Source organism: Scylla paramamosain, chromosome 9 (genome assembly GCF_035594125.1).
Source record: "Scylla paramamosain isolate STU-SP2022 chromosome 9, ASM3559412v1, whole genome shotgun sequence".
In the NCBI taxonomy this organism is placed as follows: Eukaryota; Metazoa; Arthropoda; class Malacostraca; order Decapoda; family Portunidae; genus Scylla; species Scylla paramamosain.
Window position 1 is genome coordinate 16,695,001 of NC_087159.1, and position 23,589 is coordinate 16,718,589.

The window sequence follows — 23,589 nt, forward strand, 5'->3', positions numbered from 1 at the left end:
CTTATTTTTTACATTTTTTTCTGGCATTATTTGTATTCTTTTATTGTGTATTTTCATTATCTACTTTCATTGCACAGGTGACAAGTCTTGATGCATATCATGGAAGTGTATGTTTCTCTAGTATAGGTTACAGTCTGCATCTAATCTACTACTGACCAGGCCCTATAGATATGGATGAGGACAACAATACAAAAACTGCCAAGAATGCCTTATGAGTGGATGCTATATCCTGTATTTGATGGCGCATTAGACACACACTAAAAAAAAAAAAAAAAAAAGAATAAAAAAAAAAAAAAAAATAAATAAATAAATAATAATAATAATAATAATAATAATAATAATAATAATAATAATAATAATAATAATAATAATAATAATAATAATAATAACCATAATGTGGCTGTAGTACAGATGCCTAGACCCATTTAGCCTAGGCCTATAGGTGTGGAGTTGAAGCAATAGTACACTAAACACAAAATATTGTTACTAACAATATTACTACTTACAAAATTTCTCTCTCTCTCTCTCTCTCTCTCTCTCTCTCTCTCTCTCTCTCTCTCTCTCTCCCCTTCCCTTCCCTCCTCCTCCTTTCCCCTTCCCTTCCCTCCCTCTCCTTTCCCTTTCGATCCCTCCCCCCTTCCTCTCTTTTGTCCCTTGTCCCTGACAAATAAGGGGGAGGGGAGGTGACAGGGAGGGAGGTTTGAGACAAGACAAAAGAGGAAGGAAGAGTAAAGGAAAAATAGGCGGAAGGGACATAACCAGTTAAGGAGAGTACACGGGATAAGGAAGTGGAGGAAGGATGAAAGATGACGATGATGAGAGGACAAGGAAAAGTAGAAAGAATAAACATATGCAGCAAGGGTGAGAAGTGAATGAAGAATTAGAGAGAGAGAGAGAGAGAGAGAGAGAGAGAGAGAGAGAGAGAGAGAGAGAGAGAGAGAGAGAGAGAGAGAGAGAGAGAGAGAGAGAGAGAGAGAGAGAGAGAGAGAGAGTACTGAGAAATAATTATTCTCTTTTTCTGTCCCCTACTCCTTTTCATTTTTCCTCCATCCATTTCCTTAGCAATTATGCTCCTTCCATCCATTTTAATTCTCAGTCAATCTATTTTAGCATTCCTCAGGATTATTCTCTCTCTCTCTCTCTCTCTCTCTCTCTCTCTCTCTCTCTCTCTCTCTCTCTCTCTCTCTCTCTCTCACACACACACACACACACACACACAGACAGAGCAATACAGGAAAGTTTGGATAAAGAGGGACATGAATGAGGAGGAGAGACTCAAGGTAACCTATCTAATAAAAGAAGCAAAGGCAAAAAATGAGAACAGAACAGAGGAAGAGAAAAAAGTTCTATTGGAAGGTAAAAGATGAGAGGCTCAGGAAGTGGTATCTGACAAAAAAAAGAATAGAAAATGTAAATAATGTATGGAAAACTAAAAAGTGGACAATGGCATATACAAATATAAATGGTTTAATACCAACATTGAGAGAATTGAATAATTATAGTAAGATAAAGCAGCCCAACATCATGGGTATTACTGAAGTTAAACTAAATGAGACAACAGAAAATATAAGAATTGGTAATGGTAATTACAATGTGTGGATAAAACATAAAAATAATAAGAAAGGGGAAGTAGTCATGTTACTTACAAAGAAGAGTATAACACTGAAAGAGGTTGAAATAGGAAAAGGCATGGTGGAAGTAATTAGAATTCAAACAAAAATGAAAGAAGGAAGAAGAGATTTTGCAGTGGCTTATGTAGCCCCAAAGATGAATGTATGGACACAAGAGGATTATAAATTATTGTTAAGAGATACTAGCTTGGAGAGAATACTGATGGAGAGTAATAATTTAACACTTATGGGTGACTTTAATTGCAACGAGGTATACTGGGAAGAGTGGACCACGGACGGAGGAGAAGTCATGGCAATTTATGCTTCTAAATTTAATAATGACAAATACTATGACCCAATGGATTGGAGAAAATACAAGATTTGGGGGTAATGAAGAGGCATCAAGGCTAGACTTGTTGTTTACAAAGGAAATGGACATTATTGAAGGAATAAATTATCAGTGTCCACTAGTTAAAAGTGACCATCTGTTAATTGAATTCAGTATAGGCAGTGGTCCAATAGAAAACAGGAATGAAATTTACAAGAATGGGAGATATAATTACAGGAAAGCAGATTTTATCAGGTTGAGGGAATATTTTGCAGAGGCTAAGTGGAAGCAACTGTTCATGGCAAGCAGTATGCAGGAAAAGTGAGACATATTCATGGAAATTTATAATGAAGGGGTCAGTAGATATGTACCAAAGATCAAAACAAAGGAAGTGAAAAGGAAAAAGGACTGGTTTAATACGAGATGTATAACAGCAAGAAATGAAAAAGAAGCAGTATGGAATAGATGGAGAAAAAAAGGAAGTGAGAAATGGGAAGAATTCAAGAAGGCAAGAAACGAATATGTCAGAATCCTGAGAGATGAAAAGAGGAATTATGAGAAAGATATAGTTAACAAATGCAAAGATGAGCCGAAGTTATTCTTCAGATATGTGAATGGGAAGATGAAAACAGGCAAACAATAGATAAATTAATGAAAGATGACATTACATATGAAGATACATGGTTACAAGCGGAATTAATGAACAAGTGCTTCCAGTCAGTATTTACCAAAGAAAGCAAATTTGAAGGAGAAAGAGCATGGCACAGAGACAATGTGATGAGAGAGATACAGGTGGACATAAGTGAAACTAAGAAGATTATGAAAGATTTGGATGTAAGTAAGGCTCAAGGACCAGATGGAGTGTCCAAATGGATACTTAAAGAATGTAGTGAACATCTGGCAGAAGGTATACACAGTACCATAGCATGTTCTTTTAAAGAAGGAAAAATCCCTCTAGACTGGAAAAGAGCCAATATTGTGCCCATTTTTAAAGGAGGTAATAAAGAAGATCCACTGAATTACAGACCAATGTCCCTAACAAGTGTGGTGGCAAAAATAGCAGAAAGAATAGTTAAAAACAGATGGATGGAATATTTAGAAGAAACACATACATTGACTGACAGACAATTTGGTTTTAGAAGTGGAAGATCTTGTGTCATGAATTTAGTGAGCTTTTATAGTAGAGCAATTGATATAATTCAAGAGAGAGAGAGGGTTGGGCAGATTGTGTTTATTTAGACCTAAAAAAAACATTTGGTAAGGTACCACACCAGAGAGTGCTATGGAAAATAAAAAATATAGGGGGTTTGCAAGGAAACACACTGAATTGGATTACAGACTTCTTGAGGGATAGAGAAATGAGAACAGTAATAAAGGGAGGAAAATCAGAATGGTGTAGAGTTACAAGTGGAGTACCACAGGGGACAATCTTAGCCCCCATAATGTTTCTGGTGTATGTTAACGATATGGTGGATGAGGTTGACAGTTATATAAGTCTGTTTGCAGACAATGCAAAATTACTGAAAAGAGAGGAAAACAATATGGATTGTGAAATATTACAGAAAGATCTAAATAAGATATATAAATGGAGTAAGAAATGGGAAATGGAATTCAATACAAAGAAATGCAAGGTGATAGAATTAGGAAAAAGCAAAAGAAGATTGACAAATTCCTACACCATGGGAGAAGTGGAAATTAAGAAAACCAAAGAAGAAAAAGACTTGGGAATTACAATCAGTGATAATTTATCACCAGAAAAACATGTAAAAAAAATAGTTGGGGAAACCTATGAGTTACTAAGAAAGATGAAAGGGGCATTTGCTTACATGGATGAAGAGATGATGAAAAAGTTGATGGAATATGTGATTTGACCAAAACTGGAATATGCCACAATTGCTTGGTCACCCCATAATAAAAAGGAAATAAGGAAAATAGAAAGGATCCAAAGAGCTACAACCAAATTGGTATCAAGTTTGAGAGATTTAACCTATGAAGAAAGATTAAGGAGACTGAAGCTTCCATCATTACAAGAGAGAAGAGAAAGAGGAGACCTGATTGCTATATACAGAGCTTTAAAGGGTAAGGATAAAGTTGACAAAGAAGACTTGTTTGTGTGGGACTCAAGAGATACAAGAGCACAAGGAGTGAAACTGAAGAAAACAGCAAGTAGAAGAGATGTCAAGAAATATGGTTTCCCAAATAGAAGCATAGAAATATGGAACAACTTAGATGAAGCAGTGGTACAAGCAACAAATATCCATAAATTTAAAGTTAAGCTGGATGCTTACAGATATGGAGACAGGACAGCATGAGCATAGCTCTTTTCCTGTAAAACACAACTAGGTAAATACACACACACACACACACACACACACACACACACAGAGAGAGAGAGAGAGAGAGAGAGAGAGAGAGAGAGAGAGAGAGAGAGAGAGAGAGAGAGAGAGAGAGAGAGAGAGAGAGAGAGAGAGAGAGAGAGAGAGAGAGAGAGAGAGAGAGAGAGAGAGAGAGAGAGAGAGAGAGAGAGCACACACACACACACACACACACACACACACACACACACACACACACACACACACACACACACACACACACACACACACATGGCTCTAGATGTGATGATATTGTACAGCAACAGTGCTGCATCATACCAGATGTGAGAACAAAACACACACTCTTTTAGGGATTTGTGGTGAAATTTTCATTGTTGCTTTAGACATATCAAAAGCTTTTGATAGAGTCTGGCACAAAGCTTTGATTTCCAAACTACCCTCCTACAGATTCTATCTTTCTCTCTATAACTTCATCTGAAGTTTCCTCTCTGACCATTCTATTGCTATTGTGATAGACAGTCACTGTTCTCCAAAGTCTATTAATGTTAAGTGGTGTTTCTCAGGGTTCTGTCCTGTCACCTACTCTCTTCCTACTATTCATCAATGATCTTCTAAAACAAACTTCTTGACCTATCCATTCCTACAATCATTATACTGCCCTGCACTTTTCTGCATCTTTTGTAGACATCCAGTCCTTCAGGAAGTAAACAGCTCATGCATGGGGTAGAACAAGCTTAGTAATGTTCAGTGCCTCACTCAATTCATCCATTTATCAACTTCCAGATATCAATCTCCTCTTCTTCGATGACACTCACTGTGTCTCTTGCTTCTACGCTGACTATCCTTGGTCTTACCTGGTTGGGCTCCCAAGAGGATATCCCAGCACAACTAGCATGCTAGCCCTACAGGGAATCACCAAGGAATGTGTAGCAATAAAAAAGGACTGGAAAGAGTGCTATAAGCCCAGAACAAATGTCAAGGGTATATCAGGCAGATTAGCAGCAGAAATCAAACAGGCAGTCAACCAAGAAGTTAATCAATCCCTTCTTAAAACTATCAAAAGAATCTTCTACCACATTGATGGGAAGTGAGTTCCAGACTTTTACCACTCTGGCTGAAAAGAATTTATGCCTGGCATCACAACGACTGTAACAAACAATGATTTTATAACGATGTTCTCTCGTGCCAATAGTACGAGTAGGAGCCAAAGTAAATAAATCAATAGGAGGAATTAGGAAGAGATTGTGAAAAAATCTTTCATCACTTAATAAGATCAGCCCATAACAGTTTTCCCCTTCACTGAAAATAAGTCCATATGTTGAGCATATGACATTCTTGAGACCTTGAATCCTCTTTGTCCACTGTCATTGTACTGATTCTAGCAGCTTTAGGTCAGTGGCATAATCAGTATTCCAGACAGGAGATCCAAACTCCAGAAGTGGGTGTATGTGGGTAGCAAGGACTCTCAATGTAAGCTTACTTCAAGGAAAATATAAACAGGCGACAGTTTATCACAGTACAACATACTAATCACAAGTTTTTTCGGTCTCACAATGTACTGTTCTGTTTCATTTACTTTAAACTTGAGTATCTCAAAACAAGTTCATGAACCAAATTTTGATTGTTCAACTCTCAATGTAAGCCTACTTCAAGGAAAGTATTAAAAATAGGTGACAGTTTATCACAGTACAACATACTAGTCACAAGTTACTTCCTCTATGGGTAATGGCTCATCCAGCAGGGCTGCGATTTGATCAGTGTTTGGTGTGTCGGCAAATAGTGTGTCCTTTACAGGTACAGACTTTTTTTACTTGGTTTGTTAAATAATGTTTTAATGAATAAATAATACATAATACACCTGTTATTGGAAGATAGAGAGAAACTTTTAAATTTCATGGGCAAACTAAAGCAAATGTTTAAATTCCAATAGGAAGCACTACTATGTGAAGGATGTCAGTGCTGGCAGCACAGGACATGTGGCAGTGGAATAACAAGGATAGAGTACCAGAAAGCTGTAAAATTAAGACGAGACATAGATTGGGTGTGTAACCAATGCAAGTAGAATGAAAATGAAACTGTTGGTAGTCCTGTGGGATGTGCAATGCCTATAGAAAATGCGACTGACATGAGCATACATAACATGGATGCTGAAAATGAAGCTGCTCCCGTGGAATGTGTTATGTAAATAGAAAATGTAACTGATGTACGCATGGACACTGAAAATGAATGTGAAACGGGTGCTATTTATGTAGAAGATCCCTTACCCACAGATATACATACGGTTCTCGAGGACGAAATTACTTATGAGAAAGTGTTACAGTCATTTCAAAGAGGAAGTGACAAGTTAATTGAGAGTTTGGGCTATTCATATACAATAAAACGAAAAGCAAGTGTTGCAGTTCACTGGAGATGTGTTGTGAGGAATAAAAGAATAACATGAGGCTAAAATAAAAGAAATGGATGGCATATATGAAAGAGGTACCAATCAACATTGTCATCCTCCAGAGGCCTGCCTGTTAATTGCAAGCAAAATTTCGTCTACGATCAAGAAAAAGGCCATGGAAGACGTGTTTCGGTCTGCTGCAGACATCGTTGATGAGGTCTTGCGTGATGAAGTAGACCCCAATAAGCCTCTACTCTTGTTACCTGCACCACAAAACCTTGCCAGGGAAGGAAATCATAAGCGGAGGGCTGAACGTCCTGCAGAACCATTAGATTTGAGTTTTGAGTTAAGTGAAACACACATTCCTGAAAACTTCCTGCAATACGATATTACTGTTGGTGATAGATGACATTTGATGTTTTCCACACAGGAGCAACTGTCCCTGCTCAGGAGGGCAAAGCATTGGTATGCCGATACTACTTTTAAAGTTGTACGACGCCCATTCACACAATTATTCAGCATTCATACATCTGTACATTGTGATAACAACCTTAAACAAGTGCCGCTGTTGTTTGTAATGATGTCAGGAAAGAGGTGCAAGGATTACAAGAAAGTGTTTGGCAAGATTAAAGACCTTCTGGGTAAACTAAAAGTTGAAGCTCTAACCATCGATTTTGAACAAAGTGTCTGGCGTGCAGCTGAAGAAATCATGCCTCATGTACCTATGAATGGTTGCAGCTTTCATTGGGGCCAGGTGGTGTAGAGAAAGATACAAGAATTTGGCTTACAAGTGCCATACACAAATGACACCGGTATGCACAAATACCTCAGAAAAGTTCTGTCATTACCCTACGTACCAGCTGAGCATATTGAAGAACTATTCGTAAGATTTTACAGAAAAACAAATGGATGTCAAGCACTTGTTGATCTTTTGAACTATAAAAGGAATATGTGGATCAACTCGACTATTTGGCCTCCTTTTACATGGTGTGCTTTTGGACGAAGCATAAGCACAAATAACGATGTGGAAGAATGGCACCACCGGTTAAATGTGAAAGCAAGAAAAGGAGAGCTTAGTTTTTACTTTCTTATTAACCTATTACACAAGGAAGTAAGACTGGTTACACTACAAGTGCGTCTCCTGTCTGATGGAAAAGTTTTACGTAAACAAAGTACAAAATACAAAAAACAACATGGAAAACTTGTGAAACTCTGTAAAGAATACAACGCTGCTGAGAGGTTGGCAAAAAATCTCCTTAGAGCCGTATCTTACCACATCACAGTGTACACTAGATAGTTTGTTTTCTTTAACCACTGTTTTAAAAATTTTTACCATTCTTTTTTACTTTTATACTTTGATTTTTTTTTTTAAATCTACATTAACTTGCATTTTTATTTACATAATTTGTTTTTATATATGCCATGAATAAAAGTATTTTAATAACTTATGTTGTTTCTCTGTCCAAGCTACTTTTTTGTTAACAATGCACTGAGTTGGTATGCAGTGGACCGAGTTGGTTATGGGTCGAGTTGGTAATGGGCTGAGATGGCGATGGGCCGAGATGGCAATGGGCCAAGATGGACCCAAAGCATGGTGTTGGGGGTGGTTTGGGATAACTCCTGAGTGCCGAAAATTGTTTGTTTACATTGAAGTTTTTCAACGGGATCACATTTTCCATACCTCAAAGACTGAATTACTGTCTTATACTCTGTGTCTGTCCTCCAAATACATAAAAACGAAGTAAATATTTATAGAAGCTATAAATTAGTAATAAATGGCGGCTTTTGCTATGTCTTTTAATATTCAAAATCAAGTAACTTTGTTCAAGAACCAAATTATGGCACAGCAACTGAAGAAATAACAAATTCAAAAATTTGTTTGAAAACTGAGGTTCCACTATATATATATATATATATATATATATATATATATATATATATATATATATATATATATATATATATATATATATATATATATACACACACACACACACACACACACACACACACACACACACACAGACACACACACACACACACACACACACACAAACACACATACACAGTGGAATATTGATTTTTTAACTTAATTTGACCCTGAATGCCTGAATTAATTTATTATTTATTTTGTTATTTGTGTGTGTATTTACCTAGTTTACCTATTTATATTGTACAGGGCATGAACCAAAGCTCATTTTGCCTTGTCTCCATAAACATATTTATCCACTTTCTCTTTTAACACGTGTACACTGTTTGCCATAACCACCACTTCTTTGAAATCATTCCAGATTTCAATAGTTCAATAAGGGAACCTGTATTTCTTGATGTCACTCGAATATCCACTTTTTCTTTGTTTTCTTCCCACGGTCCCTTGTTCATCTCTCTTCCTCCTTCACCTTTGGTACCAAGTCATTTCTGTCTTTTCTTTCTATATTATTTACTAATATATATATATATATATATATATATATATATATATATATATATATATATATATATATATATATATATATATATATATATATATATATATATATATATATATATATGTATATATGTATATACACACACGCTGTTATCAGGTGTCCTCTCTCTCTTCTTTCTTGTAGCGCTGGTAATCCCATCTTTCTTCATAGCTAAGTCTTTCAGTTCCAGTACCATCTTCATTGCTATGCTGTATTCTTTCCAGTTTCTTTATGTCTTTTTTTGCTATATGGACCCCAAACTAATGTTACATATTTCAATTTAGGTTGTATCATGCTTGTTATAATTTTCTTCATTTCTTTATTTAAAAAGTTAAACGCCACCCTAATATTTGTTAAAAAGCTGTATGTAGAGCTGAATATTCCGTTTATGTGCCTCTCAGGTGACAGTATGTCCTGGATCATTACTCCGAAATCTTTTTCTTCATAACTTTTCATTATTATTTCTCCTCCCATTTTGTAATTCCATGAAGGTCTCTTTTTACTTTTTCCTATTTCCGACATGTGGCATTTTCTGGCATTAAATTCTAATTTCTATCTTTGGCTCCATGTATATATCTTGTCAATGTCATTTTGTAACTCACTGCAGTTATTTTCATCCTTTATTATTTTCATTATTTTTGCATCATCAGCAAAAAGGTTTATATAACTATTCAGATCCTCTGTCATATCATTTACATATATCTGAAACATAATAAGTGCCAATACAGATCCTTGTGGTACCCCACTTGTCACTTCGTGCCAACTTGAATTAGTGTCTCTGATTACTGTTCTCATTTTCCTCCCTTGTAAATAATCTTCCATTCATCTCAATGTTGCTCCCTTTAGTCCTCCTTCATTCTCTAACTTCCAAACAAGACTTTTGTGGGGAACTTTATCAAATGCTTTTTTTTGAGATCCAGGTATACTGCATCAACCCATCCATACCTCTCTTGCACTCCATCTATTACTCTTGTATAGAAGCTCAGTAGATTTGTGACACAGGATCTCCCTTTCCTGAACCTGAATTGTTTTTCTGTAATTATCTTTTGATCTTCTAAATATTGCACCCATCTGTCTTTAATTACTATTTCACAAAGCTTGCTGACAATACTTGTTACTGAGACTTGTCTGCAATTTAATTATTCCATTTTATTTTGCCCTTTGTATATATATATATATATGAGATTATGTAGGCTCTTTTCCATTCCCTTGGTACTTTTCCTTCTTTCAATGAGCTGTTAATTACATCCCATACGGGCTCCTCCATTCGTTCTCTGCATTCTTTTAATATCCATTCATTTGCTTGACCTGGTCACATAGCTTTTCTAACATCCAGCCCTTCCAGCAATTTCTTGATTTCTTGTCTCTTTACTGGTATCTCTTGCATTCCCTCACTCTGTGATACCACTTCCAGTGCCAGAAAATCAGTTTCCCTTGTAAACACAGTTTAGTTTACTCATCTCCTTAGTAGTTCCATAAATTCTTCCATCTTTTTGACTTGTTTGTCATCCCTATGTTTCTTTTTTCATTTATGTATCTGTAGAAGAGTTTGGACTCTTTCTTGCATTTTCTTACTGTCACTTTCAAAATTTCTTTCTTCTTCTCTTCTTATTATACCATATTCATTCCTTGCTTTTCTGTATTTTTCCCTAGTATTTGTGTTCAGTTTTCTCACCAGTTTCCTCCATGCCCTATCCTTTTCCTTTTTTGCTTCTACAAACCTGGCATTATACCATTCATGTTTCCTAATTTTCATTTTATAACTTGGTACATATTGTTGCACCCCCTCTCTATACTTGCTCAAAAATATCTCATGTTTTTCTTGTACTAATTTACCTTCAAATAGCTCTTTCCATTTAGTTTTTCCATATAATTTACTGAACCTTAAAGTTTGCCTTAGCGTAGTTCTGTCTCCCATTTCTAAACTGTTCATTCCTGTGTAACACTGTTTCCTCCTGTAGTACTATTTCTATTGTCACATGATCACTTCTTCCCAGTGGACTCAGACAATGGTCTACTTTCTGGGGTTTTTGTAAACATTAAGTCCAACTGTGATGGTTCTTCTTCTCCTCTGCATCTTGCAGGCTTGTTCACCCATTGTCTCATTGTATTCACCATCATGGCATGCATAAGTTCTTTGCTCAATGACACAACATTTTCTTTCACTTCCATCTCCTCCCAGTTAATTCCTTTAGGATTGAAGTTACCCACTAAGAGCACTTTGTTACTTCTCCCTATCATTTCTTTTATGCTATTTCTTGTTTCTAATTGCATAGTTTTATTCCTATTGGTCTCCCATGCATTAGTTTTTGGTGGTATGTACATCACAATAACTTTCCTTTTTTCACTTCCTTTGATCTTAATCATAACACTCAAAGTTTCCGCAATCTCATTTCCTTTGATCTTAATTATAACACTCAAAGTTTCTGCCATCCCATCATCATATTCCACTTCCTCAACAACAATATTCTCTTTTACCAACATCATCTTTCCTCCTCCCTATCCTTTCCTGTCTCTCCTCCATGTGCTATAACCTTCCTTTGCAAATCTCAACTTTATTTCCTCTTTAGTTTCGTTCCCGTTTAACATACCAAGTCTGGTTTATCGTTCTTTGGTAGTCTTTAAGTTCTAATAGGCTTGACACCAAACCATCTATATTTGTATACACAATTTTTAAGCTTCTGCTTTGTGATCTGTGGAATCTTTGTGCCACCATTTCCTCACTTGCATGTCAGAACTTTCCAAATGGATCTCCTTGCTTCTTCCTGTGCCCTCTACTCATTTTTTGACTGGGCCTCTACTCTCAACTCTTTCAGTTTACTTCTCTCTTCTTTGTTCATGTCTCTTTTTATCCATATTCCCCTCATTCCTTCTACTTTTGCCAATTTTCCTGTTCTTTGTATCACATGTTCCACTGCTGTTTGTGACATGAATCTTATTTTCATTGGTCTTGTTCCATTTTCATTGTACTTTCCAATCCTATAAACCTCTTGAATTTTTCAACTAACTTTCCTTACTCCACCACTTCTGTTATAATTTCCTTAGCTCTTTTCACTTCTTCTTTCTCTGTAGCTATTTTCATAGGTAGGTTTCTGACCTTGACTCCAAATACCACCATACACATCACAGGAATGAAACCTCTCTCTCTCTCTCTCTCTCTCTCTCTCTCTCTCTCTCTCTCTCTCTCTCTCTCTATGTGCATGTGTCTCATTCATTTTTATGTAATTTTCACTTCATTGTTTCTCACTCTTTTCCACTCTCATATGCATAATTCCATTTTCATTCCCAATCAGTCTCCTTCTATTTAGGATTGTTGTTACTTTGAGAGAGAGAGAGAGAGAGAGAGAGAGAGAGAGAGAGAGAGAGAGAGAGAGAGAGAGAGAGAGAGAGAGAGAGAGAGAGAGAGAGAGAGAGAGAGAGAGAGAGAGAGAGAGAGAGAGAGAGAGAGAGAGATGGCTACGACTTATGAGGGTTTACTGTATGTACAGTGAACCTCCAGTTTATTGCAGTTCAGTTATCACTGGTTCACTTTTTCGCAGTTTTTCATTGGAACTTAATTACTCTTACAATACAGGAAATCCCACTTTATCACAGAAAAATTGGCTATTATATCTGATAAAATACACAATAAATCATGGTGTGGGTTGAGGAAATGCCCAGACGAGGATTTAGGTGCACTTGTATATTTAGCAACACTGCGTGCTGATAAAGTGGCAGCCAGGCGGAGGCAATGACACGGTTCACACCAGCCCGTCACTGTCGACAGTCAGCTGTTGGTAGGCAGAGTAGGTACCAGCTGATGCTGGTTGGTTGGCTGTGCAAGCAGTAATTAAAAGCTATCTAGTGAGGGAAACCTTACAGAGTGACACAGAGAGGAGCAACCGACTTATCACCAAAATGAAGGTGATCATAACACTAAAACATCTTGCTGCTTGGAAAAGGTACTGAGAAAATGCAGTTGTGCAGTAGTGGGGTCATCAAGAGAGCCACAGATGGCTTGGGAGACAGGATTACTCTTGAATTGTCAAGACATTGGCCCAATTTTTTAAATGTGGTCTTAGTAGTTACTATTACTAATGTAGCTGATTATTAGTATGCCTTATTTTTCAAACTGTAGTGTTAGTCTCAACTCGTTGGAGACACCAAAGATTGCTTAAATAATTGTTGATATTACGATATTCAAGATTCTAATGCAAGAGTTAACCAGTATTTACAATCATTCATCCCTTTTTCTGGTAAACTCCAGAACCCCCTGCCAGCTCCTGTATTTTCACCTTATGACTTGAACTCCTTCGAGGGAGGTTTCAAGACACTTGTCCTTCAGTTTTTGATCACCGCTTCGGACCCAATTTGGGGACTGGCATCTCAGTGGGCTTTTCTTTTATTAGATTTTTGTTTCCCTTGGCTGGTGTCCCTCCTAAATATATATATATATTATATATATATATATATATATATATATATATATATATATATATATATATATATATATATATATATATATATATATATATATATATATATATATATATATAAAAAGAAAAAAAAGTATATATATATATATATATATATATATATATATATATATATATATATATATATATATATATATATATATATATGTTAAAAATGTGATAACATATCAATATAATTCTGTGCTAAAGGAAAATAGTATCCATCATTGTAAGGAAGAGATTAAGGTGCTTATAATTGTGCACGTTTGGGTGCCTTTACCCATGTGAGTTATGATTTGTTTACTTTGTGTAGATCACCCACCAGATTGAAAGAGCTGTCTATCACCTCTCCAAGGTTTACAGCATCTTCACATGGTAATTGCAACAATGAAGTATCTTTTAATGCATAAAGCATTAAACTTTTGTTATTATTGATCAGAAACATGTTATATGCTCTAACTGGGCTTTATCAAGCTTGGGCTAGCAAACAGCATTACCTAGTAGCTGGAAAAAAACATATTTATTTATCTAACTGTATATAGAACATCATATTAAGAATGTGAAATTTTGAACTGGATTGGCAAATAAAAACAAGATAGACTATATGTGTTGCAGGCATATGAGATTGTACGCTACGTGGTGGCTGGCAAGTTGGTTATTATTAGGTGGTGCGTACGTACATCTCACCAGTTTCAATATGAAGCCACTATGGTAATATTCTAGAGACCTTTACCTCTGTTATTACTGAGTGTTTTAGTTTCATTCTTTTGCAGATACATTTGAACAGTGTTTGGGGGATACAGGGGAGGCTGCATTTACCCAAACTCTGTTATGTTTTATATCTATTCAAATGTGTCTGCAAAAGAATGGAACTCTAGAATATTACCACCAGATTGATTTTGATACTCTCGTCAATTAATCTCATAATCACAAGCACAAGACTCTATAACCTGGTTCCAAACTAATCATAGTAGTCAGCAAATAAAGAAACATTTCTAGTATAGTTTTGGAAACTCTTGAAAGCAATTATTTTATTGCATATATTTGAAGGATATCTATAACTCCTTGATTTTGTGCATCAAGTTGAGAGAGTGAGACTTTTCAGAGTTGTTCCTAGAGATTGGTAAAATCTGTTCACATGCCTCTCTGTGGAGAGGCTCTCACCCACCTGTACACTCCAACTACTAGATATTAGAGAACATATGTACAACCCCAACTACAAATAGAAAAATTATAAATAGATAAAGAGATGAATGAATATATATATATATATATATATATATATATATATATATATATATATATATATATATATATATATATATATATATATATATATATATATATATATATATATATATATATATATATATATATATATATATATATATATATATATATATATATATATATATATATATATATATATATATATATATATATATATATATATATATATATATATATATATATATACAGTAAATTCCCTCTTATCCAGCATCAACGGGACCGCCGGCATGCCGGATACTTGAATATTGCTGGATACTTGAATAGAAGTGAAATTATGTCCACAATCACCGCCCTACACTCACGCATCTTACCATAACAAAGATCAGCTGATCTTAATCAGCAGCTGATCTGATCAGCTGCTTAAGTGTAAGCACAACATGCTTCCTCTTTTCTACAACTTTAGGCATGATGAAGGCGTCAGGCGATAAAACAGTGAGTCACTGAGTTGGGACTGAGTCACTGAGTAAACACAGTGCAGTGGGCCATGGGTGGCGCGAAGCAGTGCGCTCTGGTGGCGAGGGGACAAAGTATACCTTACGCAGGAATTTTAATCGATTTTATGAGTACACATTGATTTTTTATTGATTTTAAGGCTCGGGGAAAAATGTGCCGGATACTTGAAGCTGCCGGATACTCGAATGCCGGATGAGAGGGATTTTACTGTATGTATGTATATATATATATATATATATATATATATATATATATATATATATATATATATATATATATATATATATATATATATATATATATATATATATATATATATATATATATATATATATACACACAGTGGAACCTCAGTTACCAAATGTCTCCCTTTTCAAATAACTCAGTTTTCAAACAAAAATTTTAACTCATAATTGCTTTGGTTGCCATACCATAATTTGGTTTCAAGCAAAGTTACTTGATTTCAAATACTGCAAGATGTAGAAAAAGCACCCATTTATTACTAATTCATAGTTTCTATAGAAATTTCCTTCATTGTTGTATATTTGAAGGAGAGACACAGAAGGTAAGACATTAATTCAATCTTTGAAATAAGTTAAATGTGATTCCATTGAAGAACCTTCATGTAAACAAACAGGATTCAGTGCTCAGGAGTTATCCTGAGCCTCCTGTGGCCCTCTCTATGACCCACAATGCCATGAGTACTGCACAACTGCATTTTTCCAATAGCTTTTTCCAGCAGCAAGATATCTAAGTGTTATGATCACCTTAATTTTGGTGGTAAGTGGGATGCTCCTCTCTGTCTCACTCTGTAAGGCTTCATTCACTATATGGGTGACAAAGATCTGCATGGTCTAAAGAATACATTTTGATGAGTTCTGTATTACTAAGTTCATTCAGTACATCCTTTCTGAAAAAAAAAGAAAAAAAAAAAAGAAAAAAAAAAAAAAATCTAAGCTGGAGATGAGAAGCGGCCATCTTAGCAGTGGGAGTGTTGGCCATTACCTGACAAGAAATGGTGGACGTGTGTCTGAGATTGTATTAATCAATTTTAAATTTATTCCTATGGGGAAAATTGTTTCGGTTTTCGAACACTTTCAATTTTGAATGACATTCAGGAATGAATTAAGTTTGAAAACTGTGGGTTCCACTATATATATATATATATAATATATATATATATATATATATATAATATATATATATATATATATATATATATATATATATATATATATATGCAAATGCAATATTCAATGTAGACTTGTTTTAGACTGGAAAACTGTAAAGCATTGATCAACTGATCGCTTTGGCAGGCATGAGACACTTCAGAGCTGCCAACCTATGTGAAGAGAGCTGTTGGTGATGGGTTCTCCTAACACCAAGTCGTGTCTCCTTCCCCAAGTTTAAAAACACATTTGCAAAGTTAGTAGAAGGAAATACAATGTGGGACATGATGTTGGGATTTACTAACAACAATGTTTAAAAAATTGGGCCACTATTTGTTTATGCCAAGGCTCTTTAATGGCATCACATTTCCCTTATTTCAAAGATTAAATTACTGTCTTATACATTGTGTCTCTCCTCCAAATATATAAAAACAGAGGAAATATTCATAAAAACTATAAGTTAGTAATAAACAGCATCTCTTGCTTTCTTTTAATATTTGAAATCAAGTAAACTTAAGTAACTTAGTTCAAGAACCAAATTTTGGTATGGCAACTGAAGCAATTATAAGTTCAAAATTTTATTAAAAACAATTTGTTTGAAAAAGGGAAGCATTTGGTAACTGAGGTTTCAATGTACTGATTTTTTTTTTTAATGAAAACCATATTAACAAGTGAAGCTTATTTAATTCAAGGTGTTCACGGCTGAATTTGAAATGAGAATAAATGAGTAAAGGGAAGAGAGAATGAAAAGAAGGGAGTGAATAAAGTTGATGTGTACGCTCTGTAACAATGTACTCAACATAAGCTCGTGGTTATTGCGATAAATTATCAAGATAATTTATGATAATTCATGATAATCAGGTTATCGGTCATCCGATAATTATTTTCTAGGGTTATCTCCATCACCGGTACTTTTGGTTCCAAACTAGCTATAATCGATAATTTTAGTTTTTGGAATATGAGCATGTTGAAGTTTTTACTTTCAAAATCAAATATAGTTATTTTACTTAAAACAGTACTTTTCATTAAAGACAAGATAAATATTATATTTGAATATTTTTTTCAAATTTTTTGTAAGTTTTCCAAGATAAAGATTAAAAATAAAGATTTGGATTTATTGATTCTTTTATTTAAAATATCAATATCATTATCACTATTATTGGAACTTTGGACTTATCAATTTACTGATTGTTGGTTACCAGGTAATAAATTTATTGCTAGTTATCGATTATTAGTTATTGCCAATAAGGGTTACTGTTATCAATTTAATGGTTACTGTGATCAATTTTTTTTGTTATCATGCCCAGCTATGGTACCCAATCACTACCTTGTTTTTGGATATAACACACTATGATGTGGAATAAGAAACAGTTACATAAGTGACTGTTAGAGTGGGGGAATTGTTTAAACTCACTTTGATGCATATTTATAATCACACATCATTAACAAATTAATAAATAGATAAATAAAGAGAACAAAAGACAGAAAGGAACACAGAAAAAGGAAAGATATGCGAATACACCAAGGTTATATGTAAAGTTAACCTTCAAGATATTTTGAAATTTGCAGTCAGTTTCATTAATCACAAAGAATTTAGAAATTTATGAACAAAAAGTATAGCAGAAAAATATGTCAACAGCTTGACTATCACATTTTTTTTGTCCATATGTGTACATTAAAGAACAGTGTGTGTGTGTGTGTGTGTGTGTGTGTGTGTGTGTGTGTGTGTGTGTGTGTGTGTGTGTGTGTGTGTGTTTACCTAGATGTACTGTACATACAAGATCTGGGCAAAGCTCATTTTGTTGTCTCCATATCTATATTTGTCCAATGTGTGTGTGTGTGTGTGTGTGTGTGTGTGTGTGTGGTGTGTGTGTGTGTGTGTGTGTGTGTGTGTGTGCTTTGTCCGTATCATCTTCACACAATGAAAAACACGTGCTTACCTTGGCCAATACCCAGGGCACCATATACCCCAAGATACATATCTGTGGTACTGCTGTCCATGTTGGTGTCCTCAGACCAAATAGACAGCCACACACTGGAGCCCACAATGCAGCTCTGTGCCACTACGAAGCAGCACATGGTCCATATAAGTATCGGAATCCCAATGGACTTTATGTAGTACTTATACACTTCAGTCTGAACCTAATGAAAGAAAAGAAAGTGGTTTGCCACTAATTCTTCAAGAAATCTGAAGATAAATTCTCTCCATTGTTTACTATACCAAAATACAGTTGAAAATTATAAAAGTCCAATATGAAATTCCAAATATGAAACAGTGGTGATTATAATAAGTTTCAACATGAGGTTGGTTCTTAATTTCTTATTCAAATTTAGAGAAATCATTTATACAAAGATGCACTCATGAACCTACTTACTCTGCCTGTCTCAGTTTTTTCTGCCTCAATGAGTTTTTCCCCTTTCCTCTTTGATGGTGGGCTCTGTGGCTCCTTCCCAACAGATGATTCACTGATCCTTTGACTACTTTGGCGATGCACAGCATGTTTGCTATAATATAAATATTAGTGCATTTATGAATTACAGGGAAATATGTGGTGTGTGTGTGTGTGTGTGTGTGTGTGTGTGTGTGTGTGTGTGTATTTACTTAGTTGTATTTATCTAGTTGTGGTTTACAGGAGGGAGAGTAATCTCATAGTATCCCATCCCTTTAATCTATTCAGTTTGGTCTTAAAAGCATGGGACAGTTACGGCACTGACAATGTCTTCAATGAGTTAATTCCATTTGTTCACATTTCTGTGAAGAAAACTATACTTTTTGATGTCTTCTACAGTTAACTTTCTTCAACTTCTTACTGTGTCCCCATGTACTCTGTGTGTCTAAATTTATAAAACATTCTTTGTCCACATTTTCCATACCATTTGTCATTCTATAGATGTTTATTAAATTCCCCTCTCTCTCTCCTATTTTCAAGAGTAGGAATTTCCAACATTCTTAATCTTTCTTCATAGGTCGACTTACTCAACTCTGGAACCATCTTAGTGACTGTTCTTTGTACTCTTTCTATTTTAATAATAAAGCATACTCCATACATGGACAGATAAGGCCCCTGTACAGAGTAAGCATGTGGGAATGAGAAAAACTGGAGACAACTCAGAATGCCTAACTTCATAGAAGCTGTTTTATCTAGAGATGAGATGTGAAATTTCCAGTTTTATAAGTAAAGGACTGACTAAGGATGTTCAGTGTGGATGAGGGGAACAGCTGAGTGTCATTGAAGAAGAGGGAATAGTTATTTGGAAGGTTGTGTTAAGTTGATAGATGGAGGAATTGAGTTTTTGAGACATTGAACATTATTGAATTTGCTCTATCCCAATCAGAAATTTTAGTCAGACATTCTGTGGCTTCTCTGCATGAGTTGTTTACTTCCTGAGGGATTGGACGACTATGAAGACATAGAAAAGTGCAGGTTGGTATGATCAACATAGGAATGGATAGAACAAGAAGTTTGTTTTAGAAGATCATTGATAAATAAAAGGAAGAATGGGTGACAGAACAGAGCCCTGAGGAACACCAGTTTTAATAGACTTAAGAGAACAATGGCAGTCTACCACAGCAGCAATAGAATGGTCAGAGAGAAAACGTGATATGAAGTTACAGAGAGAAGGATAGAAGCTGTAGGAGGGTAGTTTGGAAATCAAAGCTTTGTGCCAGACTCTATCAAAAGCTTTTTGATATGTCTAAGGCAACAGCAAAAGTTTAACCAAAATTCCTAAATGAGGATGACCTAGACTCAGTAAGGAAGGCCAGAAGATCACCAGTAGGGGCAGCCTTGACAGAACCCATACTGGCGATGAGACAGAAGGTTGTGAAGTGATGTTTAAGAATCTTCCTGTTCAGGATAAATTTAAAAACTTCAGAGATGCAGGAAATTAAAGAAATAGGATGGTAGTTTGAGGGATGAGAGCTATCATCCTTTTTAGGAGCAGGGTGAATGTAGGCAAACTTCCAGCAGGAAGGAAAGCTAGATGTTGATAGACAGAGTCGGAAGAGTTTGACTAGGCAAGGTGCAAGCACAGGAGCACAGTTTCAGAGAACAATAAGAGGGACCCCATCAGGTCCATAAGCCTTCCAAGGATTAAGGCCAGTGAGGGAAAACATCACTGCAAAGGATCTTAATGGGTAGCATGAAGTAGTCAAAAGGTGGAGAAGAAGGAGGAACAAGCCGTGAATTACCCAAGTCAGAGTTTTTAGCAAAAGTCTGAGTGAAGAGTTGAGCTTTAGAGATAGATGAGATGGCAATGGTACTGTCAGATTAAAATAAAGGAAAGAAAAATGAAGAAGTAAAGTTATTGGAGATGTTTTTGGGTAGGTGCCAGAAGTCATGAGGGAAGTTAGATCAAGGAAAGATTCTGACGCTTCCTATTAAAGAAGAGGTTTTGGCTAGTTGGAGAACAGACTTGGCATAATTCCTGGCAGAAATATAAAGTGAACGAGATTCAGTGCATGAGATGATGGAAAACTCAAGTACCTCTTGTGGGCCACCTCTCTACTGTGTATAACATGAAAATAGACTAACACTGCCTTAAACCAGAGTTTGGAAGGTTTAGGGTGAGAGAAAGAGTGAATAATGTACACCTCTATGCTAGACACTATCACCTCTGTTATGTGCTCGGCACAGAGGTGGGGTTCTGACATGAAAGCAGTAGTCATTCCATGGAAAATTAGCATAATACCTCCTCAAGTCCCCCCAATTACCAGAGGCAAAATGCCACAGGTATCTCTGCTTTGGAGAATCCTGAGGAGGGATTGGAGTGATAGGACAAGATACAGATATGAAATTGTGATCAGAGGAGCCCAGTGAAGAAGATAGGGTAACAGTATAAGCAGAAGGATTAGAGATGAGGAAAAGGTCAAGAATGTTGGGTGTATCTCCAAGACGGTTAGGAATACAAGTAGTGTTGCACTAACTGCTTTAAGTCATGGAGGATAGCAAAGTTAAAGGCTAGTTCACCAGGATGGTCAGTGAACATTGGTGATGAACATTTAAATATCAAAGAATGGATATTTCCGCAAAAAGGAAGAGAGTCAGGTTATACTCCAGTTTGCAATTTAACCACTTTGCTCTGGATGCTTAAAAATGTGCATTGCTCATATACAGTGTAGGTCTGTAACTTATCTAATTTCTAATACTATAATTTCTCTCTCTCTCTCTCTCTCTCTCTCAGTCAACCCTTCAGTTGTCATAGAAATATGAGGCAGTTGTTTTTCTGGGTGTACGACACACACACACACACACACAAACACACACACATTTACAATATGGGGTGGTTGGAGGGCAGTAAATTACAGAAGGGGTGGTGATGGGTGAAGGAGGAATAAATCAGGAGAGGAGGAAAGGCGAAGTTATCAGAAAAGAGTTTCATGGGCAGTTGTGTGTTTATGCACTTGAGTGAGTCTCTCTCTCTCTCTCTCTCTCTCTCTCTCTCTCTCTCTCTCTCTCTCTCTCTCTCTCTCTCTCTCTCTCTCTCTCTCTCTCTCTCTCTCTCTCTCTCTCTCTCTCTCTCTCTCTCTATATATACACACACACACACACACACACACACACACACACACACACACACACACACACGTAAAAAAAAGTAAGAGACATTTGTCCACTACCTTTATCCATCAGTAATTGTCACACACACAGTTTCCCCGTAGAAGTGTGAACAAATGGAATAAACTCAGTGAAGGCGTTGTTGATACCATAACTGTCCATGCTTTTAAGACCAAACTGGATAGATATAGAGACGAGATACTGAGATTACTCCCCTCCCATAAACCACAACTAGGTAAATATACCCCCTACACACACACACACACACACACACACACACACACACACAGAGAGAGAGAGAGAGAGAGAGAGAGAGAGAGAGAGAGAGAGAGAGAGAGAGAGAGAGAGAGAGAGAGAGAGAGAGAGAGAGAGAGAGAGAGAGAGAGAGAGAGAGAGAGAGAGAGAGAGAGAGAGAGAGAGAGAGAGAGAGAGAGAGAGAGAGAGAGAGAGAGAGAGAGAGAGAGAGAGAGAGATGGGACTGTACCCCCTTATAATCTCCCCTCCCTGGTGGAGAAGGAATAGGATGAAGAGAAGGACTTTTAAGACCAAACTGGATAGATATAGAGACGAGATACTGAGATTACTCCCCTCCCATAAACCACAACTAGGTAAATATACCCACCCCCTACACACACACACACACACACACAGAGAGAGAGAGAGAGAGAGAGAGAGAGAGAGAGAGAGAGAGAGAGAGAGAGAGAGAGAGAGAGAGAGAGAGAGAGAGAGAGAGAGAGAGAGAGAGAGAGAGAGAGAGAGAGAGAGAGAGAGAGAGAGAGAGAGAGAGAGAGAGAGAGAGAGAGAATGTAGGGAGGGAGGGAGGGAGAGGAGGGTAAGAGGACAAGGCATGAACAAGGGAAGATGGGAACTGTACCCCCTTACAATCTCCCCTCCCTGATGGAGGAGGAATAGGATGAAGAGAAGGATATGGGGATATGGAAGATAAGGAGGGAACAGAGAAGAAGACAGTGTCAGTTGCCTTAGACAACTGTGGTTTGGAGAGGAAAAGATGAGGCTTAGTGGAGGAGAGGTGGTGTTTTAGAGATTGAAAACTAGATCTAAGGCTGTGATTGTTGCTGAAGTTAATGAAGAAAAGTTGAGGGAGGGGCGGTGTGAAAACACTTAGGGTCAATACCAAAAGAACAGTCTGATCTGGGAACATTTGAGGTCCTCTCCCCAGATGAGGATTCCAAGGCTGGTGTAGGAGTCACTATATTGAATTTAGGATTTTGAGTGAAGGGTGTGTGTGTAATTAGGTGCATGTAGTTTTGTGTGAAGGAAGAGAGTAGTTGTCTTTAGAGGGCAGGCTGTGACTGACCACCTTGTGTTGTAAGACACTAAAGGGAAACTTTCAGTGAGCTGGGTTATTAATAAGTTTACAGCACCCCTTGATTCAGTGCTTTAAAACTCACTGGGAGTAATTATCATTTTGGCAGGTATCTACCGAAAGTGTCTACTCTACTGCAGGTGGCAGTCTCCCACTCATGTTTTTATTTTTTATTTTCACTTATGTACATTGTCTTCATCTGCATTGATAAAA

At 36.4% G+C, this 23,589-nt stretch overlaps 1 protein-coding gene across 7 annotated transcripts in view; it reads right to left on the reverse strand.

Moving 5' to 3' along the window:
- The window catches only part of LOC135103692 (multidrug resistance-associated protein 1-like), a 117,539-nt gene that overhangs the window by 48,392 nt on the left and 45,558 nt on the right, over positions 1-23,589 (reverse strand). For all 7 annotated transcript variants that reach the window (XM_064010271.1, XM_064010272.1, XM_064010266.1 and 4 more), the window contains 2 exons: positions 18,867-18,996; positions 18,432-18,633 (listed from right to left, as the gene is read on the reverse strand). In XM_064010271.1, the coding sequence (XP_063866341.1) occupies positions 18,432-18,633; positions 18,867-18,996 (332 nt within the window). The remainder of the gene's footprint in view (positions 1-18,431; positions 18,634-18,866; positions 18,997-23,589) is intronic.